General features: G+C 33.3%; 1 protein-coding gene across 3 annotated transcripts in view; it reads right to left on the bottom strand.

Annotated features, from left to right (window-relative positions):
- LOC136035286 (mediator of RNA polymerase II transcription subunit 16-like) overlaps positions 1-12,002 on the bottom strand; it is a 105,386-nt gene that overhangs the window by 61,075 nt on the left and 32,309 nt on the right. For all 3 annotated transcript variants that reach the window (XM_065716970.1, XM_065716969.1, XM_065716971.1), the window contains one exon: positions 7,981-8,136. In XM_065716970.1, coding sequence (XP_065573042.1) covers positions 7,981-8,136 — 156 coding nt within the window. The remainder of the gene's footprint in view (positions 1-7,980; positions 8,137-12,002) is intronic.

Here is a 12,002-nt window from a genome sequence, read left to right as displayed (position 1 = left end):
AAGATTTTTATTTATTTATTCTGTTTAATAATTAATATATATTTCGTTACTTTGGTTCATCTTTATATAAAAAATCGAATACATGTTTGTCTGTCTATGTCTCCTGTACGGGAGCAAATCTCCAGCATTTTTATTGGAAGGGGGGGCAAGAGGGGTCCATATCTGATAATCAAGGGACATATAATAAATAATAATTTGTTCTCCAAATGATTGGGGGGGGGGGCAACTCCCACCCCCCAAAGGACGCTCCTGACCCGGTATGGATTACTAAACTGTTCATCCGATAGCCTAGAAACTTAAAAGTTATTGAATACACTCTTGAATGGGTCTTAGGTATGAAAATTTTATTTCCTCCCTCTTCCTTCAAGCCCCTCTTAATACTTATAGTCCTGACTAAAATTCCAGACCCCTCAACATAGAAAATTGGCGCCATCAATCGCTCAAATTATTAAAATATTTTGAATATTCAATTAACGAGTTAGTTAATTACGCATTCTGTCACCTAACACGCTTCCGGGATTATAATTTTTCTTTTTCACTCTAAATTTGGTATCCAATAGTTTCGTTAATTATGCGTTGAACCTCTTAGTTTAATTTTGCATTGAACCAAATTTCAAATTTAAAGTAATATCGTTATTATATACGTAATGTGTATGTGGAGGGGGCAAATTTCATGGGAGGAGGCATTTTTCATCACGAGGGGGAATTTTCAGTGAATTTCATTTCTTATGGGATCACAGCAACGCGCAAATATTTCAAATACTTTTAAACTTAAAATACAATCATTATTCTTAGTTATTTATTCTGTTCAATGATCGATGTTTATTCTGCTACATACGTTCATCTTGAATCTTATACATAAAAATTGATGTTCTTGTTTTCCGAGTCACTATCTTGTTTTTCGAAACATTATCTTTTTTTCTCGATTCCCCAATGAAAGGATATTGTTGAGAGAGAATTTTTCGCGGGGGGGGGGGATCCTCATGAGGAGGAGGTTTCTGAGAATTTCCTTTCTGTAGAGATCAAAACGACGCGCAATTTTTTCAAATACGTTTAAACTTAAAAATACAATCGTTATTTTTAGTTATTGATTCTTTTTAATGATTAATGTTTGTTCGGCTTCATGCGTTAATCTTTATATATAAAATAAGTACATCACCTTGTTTTTATATTTAAAAATACAACCGTTACTAATAGACTGCAAGATTTTCCAGGGTAATTTTTGGCGGAGAGGGAGTTTCCCACAGCAGAGAATTTTCTGATGAAAATTTCTATGAATTCTCTTATATTTGAGAATACAATAATGCGCGACCGATAAGCTAGTATAGACATAAACCTTATGCAGAGACATTCTCGTTATACGGAGCAACTAAAATGGCTCACAAAAACCGGCCACATTCAAAAACAATATGAGACTATGCTAACTGTGCAGTGTTAAAATGCATTTTTACTAAGTTACATAATCTAATATAATCTAACTTGCACTTTATTATGAAGAACATGCTCAAAACAGAAACAACAGACTACTACTTTCAACTACACACACTACTAAATTTCCATAAAATTCAAGATTCATGAAATTATATAATAATAAGAACTGGAATTTGTATTTTTATATCTGTAATATTTAAAATATAGTCAAATTAATTGCACGACAAACCAATATATAGATTTTGCCGGCCAAGAAACATAGTTTAATATTTTAAAAGCTGTAATTTATCATTGTGCGTACAGAACCGCAGGGTTAGTAGTCGCTTGCACCATTAACAGTACACCAGATGCAATGCTGAAAAAAGGATAGAGAGAAAAAAAGACAAAGGCAACTCCTCAGATTTGCAACTGAAAAAACTATAATCTGTACATATAGAAAAATATATCACAAATATGTGATGAAATATAGAAAAAGATAAAAAGAGAGAAAATAGACAAAGATAACGCCTCAGATTGTCAACAAAATATATTTTACAGCACTGCGGGATTAGTAGCCATTTACATCACAAGTGGCTACTTATCAGATGCATTTTAGATTAAAAAAAAAAAAAACGGAAAAGGAATAAAAGAAAAAGAAATTAGCAGCTTGAAAGCCTTTACCTTATTTAGAATAAAAATATGTCATTTTGGAAAATCTACAGTTTTTATTTTATAATTAGGAACTGTTACTTTTTACATTAAAAAAAAAACACAGACCTTGCTGCTAGTCATGGTTAGCAATATACTAAAGTCAACAAAAAAACTTGTAGTATTGTTCCCCCTACTGACTGTTAGGACAAACATTACTTATACAAATAGTATACTTTTTTTTATAGCAATGCAAAGTCAATTTCTGTCTAAGATCATAATTGCTTAAAAATAAAGGTAATCAAATAATTAAAAATATACTACGTCTTGGTGCCATTAAGGTTCAATAGATCAATACGAAAAAGAATATGAAGAAAAAAATCATCTGAAAAAAAATCGGTAAAAAATATCACGACAAAACAAAATTTAACTTCTTCCAGAGGAAACGTGTATCTCGCTATTTGTATGAAAAGGATACAAATCCACAGTTCATAGTGATAGAGGAGATACTTGAATCCACCTTTACGTGATTAGGAAAAATGATATGAACTTTGCCAAACTGACATAAATAGTATGTCTAGAACAATTCAACTTAACAAACTAAGTGTGATGTTGTGATTGTGCTGGGATCTGATAGTCTCCCTATAGTTTGTCGAGTTAAATCCTTAAGTAAAGAGAAGTCGTGAAGTCAAGAAGAAATGCAAAATTTAGCGAAAACTGGTTACATGAAAGGTACCGGGCAAATTATTGATGACATGTTTTCTGTTTTATTTTCGATCATTCTTTCAATAGTGAAGGGCCAATTTCTAGATACTTAAAAAAGATGAGTCATCCCACCGCCTAAGAGTGGAAATAAGCAAGATGTGACTAATTCAAGACCAATATCAACGCTACCATTGTTTTCAAAAACTTTTGAGGAAGTTGTGCATAAGAGACCATATGAATATCTTGAGTTATCGGGCCTACTATACAATGCCAAGTTTCGATTTAGAAAATGTCGCTCAAAAAGTCGAGCAATGCACCATTTGGTGGACAATATCAACAGCGCATTTGAAAGTAAAAAGATTCCGTTAACAGTGTTTATCAACTTAAAAAGACTTTCGACACGGTTGATTGTGAGTTACTGCTGTGTATAAATAGTGATTTCGGTATCAGGGATAGTCATCTTCAGTGGTCTTGATCCTATTTGCATGGAAGATCAACGCGGGTTTTCATTAATAGCACTACAAGTGCTGCATCCCAACTAAACTTCGGAGTCCTGCAAGGATCTGTTTTGGGACCACTTTTATTTCTAATGTTAATTGATACGAAGTTTTAATCTTCGTGGTGCAAGCCTTACAAAATTTGTTGATGAAAAAGCTAGAGCAATCACAGAGGCGAACCTTCAAGATATCTTAGGTCGCGCAAACGATATTCTGCTGTACCCGAACACATTTACTTGTCTTAGTTTTTTAAGTATTAATATGAGCAAAAATAATGATAAGATTTTTAGCCGTGCTGGTGTGCTGATAAATCCTTCAGATAATTTTTTTTTGGCTGTATTATTATTAATCAAAGTGCTTCGGATGTGTTGGTGATTCCAATTTGAATTGAAAGAAGCACAGTAAAAAAGCCTTCCTTCGATGTGGACATAACTTGTTCCTGGTTTTTGTATTAATAATTACTTTCGTTTATTATTCATCCTTATATTGTCCTTATATTTTTGACCCCTTGTACCCCTGGCCATGGAGCCTTTCGAGGGGGAATAAGTGTATTGTAATTCCGTTTTGAATTGTATTTTATATTGCATTGTATTGAGTAATAATAAACTTCTTCTTCTTCTTCTTCTTATTGTATATGGCTATCAACTTTGACTAAGTTATGTTCATGCTGATTATAAAAGAATCCAAACAATTAAAAATCGAGCAGTTCGTCTATTGAGGGAGTATGGTAGTTTATTTTTATTTTATTCATTTAATATAAATTATTGACAAAGAACTTAGCATAAACACACCCCACCCAAATGCCAGAGCATGATATAGAGGAGGGATAACCAAACAAATAAAAAAAAAACAAAAAAAAAACGGAAAAATAAAAATAAACAACTTCACATAAATATCAAAAGGGGTTTAAAAACAACACACGAATATAACATCATATACCCTGCTACCACTCGCTTAACATTCCACACTCAACTCCTTCCTTAACACACCTCAATAAAAACAAAACACTATATTTAAGGATTTAATACCAATTTAATCTATCAACTATGGATCATATTACAATAATCATTAAAATCATATTTAAAAAATAATTCATTCTTCAGCAGCCTTTTAAATTCACTTAAATTACTATTTGTAATATTCTCAATTAACGAACTCCATAGCTTAGTCCCTTTAAAAATAAGAGAAAACCCTGACCTAGACGTAACCAAATTATTAAAATAAATTTGGTTCATTAACTTTGTGCATTTTAGTGACACATTCATCTATTATAGCTATTCCAAAATTTTGAATGTGGTCAGTTACGTGATCACCGGATACTAACTGTGGTATACCAATGTTTGAATGATGTTGCAGAAGTATATCTTGTGGATGTATTTTCTACTAATTCTAGGAATGCCAATAAGCTAGTATATGGGAAGATAAATACAGTTAAGTCAGCCAATGTGTTTTGTTCGATAAGTGTAGCCCAGCCCTCTAAAATATCTTCCCGAATAGCATTCGGGTCCCTGAATCGGGATCTTTGATTAAATTCCAGGTCAAGGGGTTTCTCCTTAATAAAAATGCAGGATGAGTGCAGGTTCTTTGTGACTACTTTTGTTTTGTTCTTTTTGGTTTTTGGTTATTTTTTAATTAATGAGTTGAGCCGCTGTCCATAGGTCATTTGGCCTTCTGGTAGTGACTCTGGGAGAATAAGTGGCTTATTGTTGAGAATAAGAATGTCAATCAATCATGTTTCTAGAGGCTAAACCTATACCCAAAATTGACATACGTATGAAAAGCCACGCTTTCACTCTATTTAAAAAGGGATCCCCTGTTGAAAAATACAAGGAAATGGGTGAGGCAAGTAAAAAAAAAAAAGTTATGAGCACTAGCCCAAAAAATCATTCTTCATGAGACTCGCAGGTACGGGTTTCTGGCGTCACATTTTAGACCCGTGAAGTAAAAAAGTCAGACTCGTGTTTTGCGCAAAAACCCGAGGTCACAATACTGGTGAACCATGTCCACCACTTTGGTTTTATTGTTAGTAGATAGATGTATCTGAATAGATCTTATTGCTTATGCGGATGATGTTTTCAACCGAACAGTTTTGGTGCTTGAGAACAAATTTTCCGTTCTGAGTCGAAAATATTCAAAGGTAAATCTTAAGTTTAACGCTGAAAAGTCAGAAGAGGTACTATTCAACTGGGACCCAGTTCCCAAAGGATACAAAGTTGATTTTGAGGAAGTATCGATTCCTTCTAAATCGGCAATGAAATATCTTGGCCTCCCAATCGATGACTCTCTTAAAGCAACAAGAAAGCTCCTCATCCGTCATTTCCAGCACCAGACGCCCAGTACCCACAGTAGCATAGTATCAAATAAACTTCGTTTTAATCGTCGGCTACTAGCTAAATTGTATAAGTCATATGCGTTTCCAAATATTTTGTAACTTGTATCTTTTTTATGTACCTTATCGGCAGTGGAACTAATGCAACTTTGACAAATTTTTTACCGGTATTCTAAATATCTCCTCGGCCTCCCCCAATGGGAAAGTGATTCTTGGGCCAATAGGAAAAATGGTATTATACACTCTAATACTGCCATGAGCAGATATTGAAGCTTACAATAATGGAATCAATGGACACCCATGGTGATCCCTTCTAGAACAGTAAAAGTACCTTGTTTTTTGTTGTTTTTTTTTGTAATTATTGTGCTTGTTATGTCCACTGTGTAATTACTTGGTTAATTATTGTGCTTGAGTGCATTTTTTTTGTAAATTTTAGTTGTATTTCATTTGTCTTTTTCCACCTTTCTCATTTTTTTCTTCTCTTATGCTCCATTTATTATTGCGTTTACAGGTCAAAATCAATTCAAATAGATTCAATTCAAATCAAAATAGTGGATAAGCTAATCAATAGATAGATAGATAGATAAGTGTATTCCAAAAACCCAAGGGCCTACACACAAAAATATAAATAAATAGCAAGCAAACAAGGAAATTAAACAACAGTACAAATTCCAAGCACGCACAGAAACAGAATACAACCCGAAGATACCTAATCTAACGAGAAAATAAATTAATCACATAAAATTTTTCTCCTTACTAAGGATGTATCTATATACACTCCCACTCGAAATATTGTGGTTGGGTTACTATTTTGCAGAATACCAGGAAGCATCAAATCAATCCCATGTAAACACTTTTCCCGTAAATCAAAGAGCACCCGGCATTTCCGGAGAAAGTGATCCAAGTCTTCATCCTCATCTTTACAAAGGGGGCAAACATACCGCCTATCAGGACCAACTATCTTTTTTTTCTGTCTAACATTTTTTGCATGTTCTAGATTGGAAGACAATTCGCCATAAGCTGAATCCAAAGACGTAGAATCATAGCCGATAAATTAAATTTAAAATAAACTTCCTCTCCAAAACTAGGTTTTGCCTGATTACAATGTTGTAGAGTTGTAGAATCTAAAACGAGCCCTTACCAATACTGAATTTCCTGACTCTCTCTAATATAAATAATCCATGGCTTTCTAAATCTGTTGGTACATCACTAGAACAAAGACCATTATTCCAAAAGTAAGGCATTCCTACTTTTTCTAGTAATGATTTAATACGGGATGGCCACGAGGTTTTTAAACCACTTTTCAACATCTGATCATATCTATCTTCATTACTCTTAATTAACTTCAACCAGAATCTGTGAATGAGTTGTCTGATGTAGACCAAAGACACTTTTATAATACTGGAGCTGAAGGGACTCTAGTTGCTGCACCGTTTCTCCACCCCATTTCTCTGCTCCATATTCTATCACGGGTAAAATTTTTGTATTAAATATTCTTTTATGCATTTTTAGGTTTTTAATCTCCATTATCGTCGGGTTTTTAAAAATTGCAGACATGGCCACTCTACCTCTCTTAATTATTTCATCAACTTGACTCTTTAGGCTTCCATTTTTCGATAAGAAAAAGCCTAAATATTTTATTCTTTTACTTATAATTAGTTCCTGGTTATTAAATTTAGATCTATACTTTTCTTCACCACAAACACTCCTTTTTTTTTTTTAAATAACAGCTTCGCTCTTTTCAGTATTCAGCCTTCATTTTTTTTTATCTGCAAAGATTCTAATATGAGATTCAAAAGCGTCTGTAGATCTTGCGGTTTTTTAACCACCAAAGCAATATCATCTGCAAATAATAAAAGAGATAGTTTTTGAGTCCCTAGGCTAACTTTCGGAGCCCGTCTATTCTCTAGAAAGTTGACAACATATTTTATAAAAATATTAAACAACTTAGGAGAAAGGGTACAGCCCTGTTTTACTCCCAGACTAATATCAAAAAGCTTCAAAAACCTGTTACCAACTTGTACGATTCCACTCACGCAAAAATACATACTCACTATCAAACTACCAAATATACATTCTTAGCATGGCATCTTTCAATAACTCTCTGTCGACACTGTCGAAAGCCTTATGGAGGTCCAGAAATCCCAAATAAAGACAAGTTTTTCCCTTTTCATATTTATGTATCAATGCCTTTAAAATAAACACACTATCTGTCGTCCCATACCCTGTCCAGAAACCTCCTTATTCCTCATGCATTATATTATTTTTATTTAACCAATTGGAAAGCCTTGTATCTAATATTTTCTCCAATACCTTACTTAAAGCAGGGACAATCGCTATTAAACGATAATTCTCATAAGCCAATATAATTCGGAGTAATATAATTCTTACCTCCTTCATATTTTCAAGGTTTACGGTGATCATCCGTTTTTCTGATGCAACAACTACAAATTGAAAAGAAGCTTGGCCTGAGATGAAAGACTTCAACGGCATACAAATACATGATATTTGGTCTGTTGTCCTCCACTGTTTTTCGCAGACCCACTCCTACGAAAAATACCTCACTGTATATACTCATTTTAATTTTTTATTTTGGAGCCCAAAAGGATGTAACAACTGGTGCATACCAGAAAATATCTAGAGGAAAGGGGGGCGAAGAGGGGGTAATAGAAAAGATGATATAACAAATTATTCAGAGTTGTTCTCTGAAATAAACATTCAACAATGTTTAAACACTTTATTGAACACCTAGTACTTTGTACTTTAACACTTAAGTTTAATTTCAACTCTTTTCTTAAAGACTTGCCTGAACTTATTCACTCCTCCATGCGAGTGGGCGTCTCGAAAAATAATAAAGTATTTCTTGAACAATAAGGGTTACATGCCAAGAGGAGCATTAAGATTCAAATTTATATAAGATTTTAACTTATTTGAGGCATATTATCTTTGCTAATGATAATATTGCTGCAATATTGCAATTCTATTATTTAGCATTTTATTCTTTATACAAAATTTTTTTGATGACAAACGTTTTTAGTTCATTGAATCCAAAATAATTTTTTTTTTGAGTTCCACAGGTTTTCTTGCAGAAGTAAAGAGCGAAATCGTAACTTAAAACGAACGATATTATTGCTTTGCAGTTTATGCAAGATATATCTGTAAACCGAGCACTATGCTTAGGCTAAAACTGAGCTTACTTGAACTTTTTTAAAGAATTATAAATGTACACTATGAGCTGTCGATATCATGAACAGCGAAAGACTGCTGAAAGCCTTAAAAAATAATTTCTTTTACTTTCTGCACGATTATAGGCTCTTTTACTCCTATGACAACATCGTGTTTTTTTTTGTTTGATTTTATGTTTTCAGTAAAGCTTGAGTTGTTAGAATTCGGAAAAGATCAGGAAACGTCATGAGTCAGTTTATTTATCCAGCTCTGGAGATATATCTTGCATAATGTGCGATACATTAATGTTTGTTGTTTGAAGTTTCCGTTTCGCTCTTTAGTTTCGCTTTAAAAAAATTAATTTTCACTTCGAAAATTGAATATTTCTGCCAGTGGGTCAGCCGAGTGAGTAGTCCTTTAAAATGAGTGGAAAAATCTATCTTTTTGTAAAGACAGAATCAAAAATCTGTCTAATTATTTTCAACCAGAAAATTTCTTGAATAAAGTCTAGAGAAAATGTTGCAAGAAAATAGACATATAAAAAGCTGACGACGATTGACGAGTTCACGGCGATTAAGTCAACACATTTTCTTGATAACAAAATCTTTTTTTCTCTAAAGATTTACAAGCTTCCTCACCTACTATGATTCTAAAGCAAAACAATTCAAAAACGGAATATTTGCATCTCATTTTATTATCACTGGCTAAAGGTCATATCTGACATATTAAAACTTCTAAAATGATTAATAAAGACTGTTTCCCAAGCCTGTCTCAAGGGGTCAATCAATAAGGTAACGCTTGTTCAATCAAACTTCAACCCTTCTGATTAAATTACCCAGCTGATCCTCTCTTTGAGAAAAGTGTTTGTTACCAACTGATTTCTGAGGAAAACTATGAAAAGAATGAAAAAAGAAAAAGATGACACAGTGCCAGGTGCGGGAGGAGGGATAGCCCCATCAGCTCTGGTATGTGCAAGTTACGTTCGAGCAGTTGTAACTCCCTTTTGTGGGGTTTTCCAGATAAAAAACGTCAAAGGATCCTAGCCAACAAATCTTTTGAGCAAAAAAGAAAAAAAAGGGCAAGGTAAATTTTGGAGTTGTAACTTATGAGGTTTTCGGGGAAAAAAAATTTCTTGAATGATATTTTGTTCTTTGTATTGATGAAAACATGGGATGTAGAAGGCAGTAACTATTCCGTTAAAAAAAAATTCAGGTTAGGGATATTTAATTCTTTACAGAGAGCAAAACATTGGATGTAGATAGCATAACTATTTTTCACTAAAATTTACTAGCATTAATGTAATTCCGATGGTAGAGAGCATATAGATGGCTGTAATACATTTCCAACAATTATGCTACAGATAGAAAGACATATTGTTGATCAAACTTCAACCCTCCTGATTTAAATTACCCAACTGATCCTCTCTTTGAGAAAAGTATAGGAAACGGTTTTGACAATTACCTTAAAAGTGTGGAAATTCAAGACACGTGTGGTAGTGTGGCAGTTTAAGCATGGCAACGATGTTTCTTAAATTTGAAACACCTAAGACACCCACTCACTTACTGCATAGAAATATAATCCAAAGCTTTGAAGCCAATTAAGCAAAATGCATTTCAGCTTTCAAATAAGACGATTTATCTTTCTCTATATGTGGAATGTCGTTACGAAAAATTATTAACCTTCATCAAAGGTCCTTCGCCAAGCTATTTATACAAAATGAAAAGTTACCTCGTGAAGCAACGTAAATCCGAAAGCAATAATTTATTTATTTCTATTTTAACAGCATCGAAATACTATCACAAATTTTATCAATGTTGACAGGTTATCCCAGTGACAAATAAGAAACCACTTGACATTTGAGGTATATTTTGATTTAATATACTCTTAATTGATTTTTCTTTTACTTTTGACTTTTATTTAGTATTATTTGACGTATTGGTATATTTTTTATTGACAACTTTCTATTGATAGATTTTTAAAAGCATGGAACAAATTATTTCAGGAATAAGAATTGTTTGAAAATGTATTTTCGGAGCATACATTCTCTTATTTCATCTCATACATACTACATAAACACCTTTTTTCCCTGTATATACACACTTTTTTTCCTCATTGAAGAAATGTTGTGGTTATGAGCAATGTCTAATAGTACATTCTTCAGACACCAAAGGGCAATTATTTAGAAATTCATTACTACGTCTACATTATTTTTACCCAAAGAAGACGAGTAGATAGCGTTTAATCGTATAGCCTGAGACATCTTTTGTGGTTCATTAATGTACATATGTTTGATTCTTTTTAGGGAGGAGGTGAAGTAGGTATACCAGCTTCAAGCATAAGATTGTTAAACAAGATAAAAAAATCTTAAATGTGTGAAAGGTTGAACTTTTTGGCTTTAAAAATACAGGTAGAACGGTGTTTCCCCCTGTTCCCACACCCCTATGTAAGAACAAAATATTTTTTGGAGGAGAAAAAAGGGGAGGTTCTTTCATTTTCATATGTGTAGTTTTAAGTGTTCATATTTTATAAGTTGTGCATTCAAAAAACAGTTTTAATTACATGCAAAAGTAGGAATTTTACATTAGTCTGAAAATTTTGAGAGCTATTTGGAATGTAATATTTACTGATGTTAACCATAGAAGTCGAATATATGATCATAACGATTTTTTTTCTCGTTTTTTTATTATTTTTGATTGGTTGTCATTTCTTTTTTGCATGACGAGTTTGTCTTAGCCATATTTATTGGCAATATAAAATATAAGAATAATTCATCAGAGATTTTTCCGTCAACAAAACAGCAAGATGAAAATAGAAAAATTGCTGTAATTTTTGCGTCCATTTTAAGTGGCACCAACTCTCGTCTGTTGTCAGTATTTATTTCTTTTTTTTCTCGTTTTTCTTATTTACATATACAAGTCATAAGCGCATATGACACAAGTCATCAGTCCTCGAATGTGATTTTGGGGCCTCTTCTTTCAGCCGTTCATCGATGTGCTTCTTGCAAGAGCTTATGTCTTCGGTCAGGCAAAGATGTTAAGGTAGCCAGTAGAATCAGCAGCTCTCTTTCCACCTCTTTGGAGGCGGGGGGGGGGCATTGAGGCAAGATACGTGTGCTCGTCGATCAAAGGTCAACTTTGGAAGATGAGTGCTAACTATGCGTTGTGCGTGGCCTAGCCTGAGTTGTGTAGTTCTTTTTTTTATCCATGTTGTATATTTGAATTTCAAACTATCGGTAACAATAAAAAAAA

The sequence above is a fragment of the Artemia franciscana genome, chromosome 14, assembly GCF_032884065.1.
Source record: "Artemia franciscana chromosome 14, ASM3288406v1, whole genome shotgun sequence".
Lineage (NCBI taxonomy): Eukaryota > Metazoa > Arthropoda > Branchiopoda > Anostraca > Artemiidae > Artemia > Artemia franciscana.
This window is presented reverse-complemented; position numbering and strand designations above follow the sequence as displayed.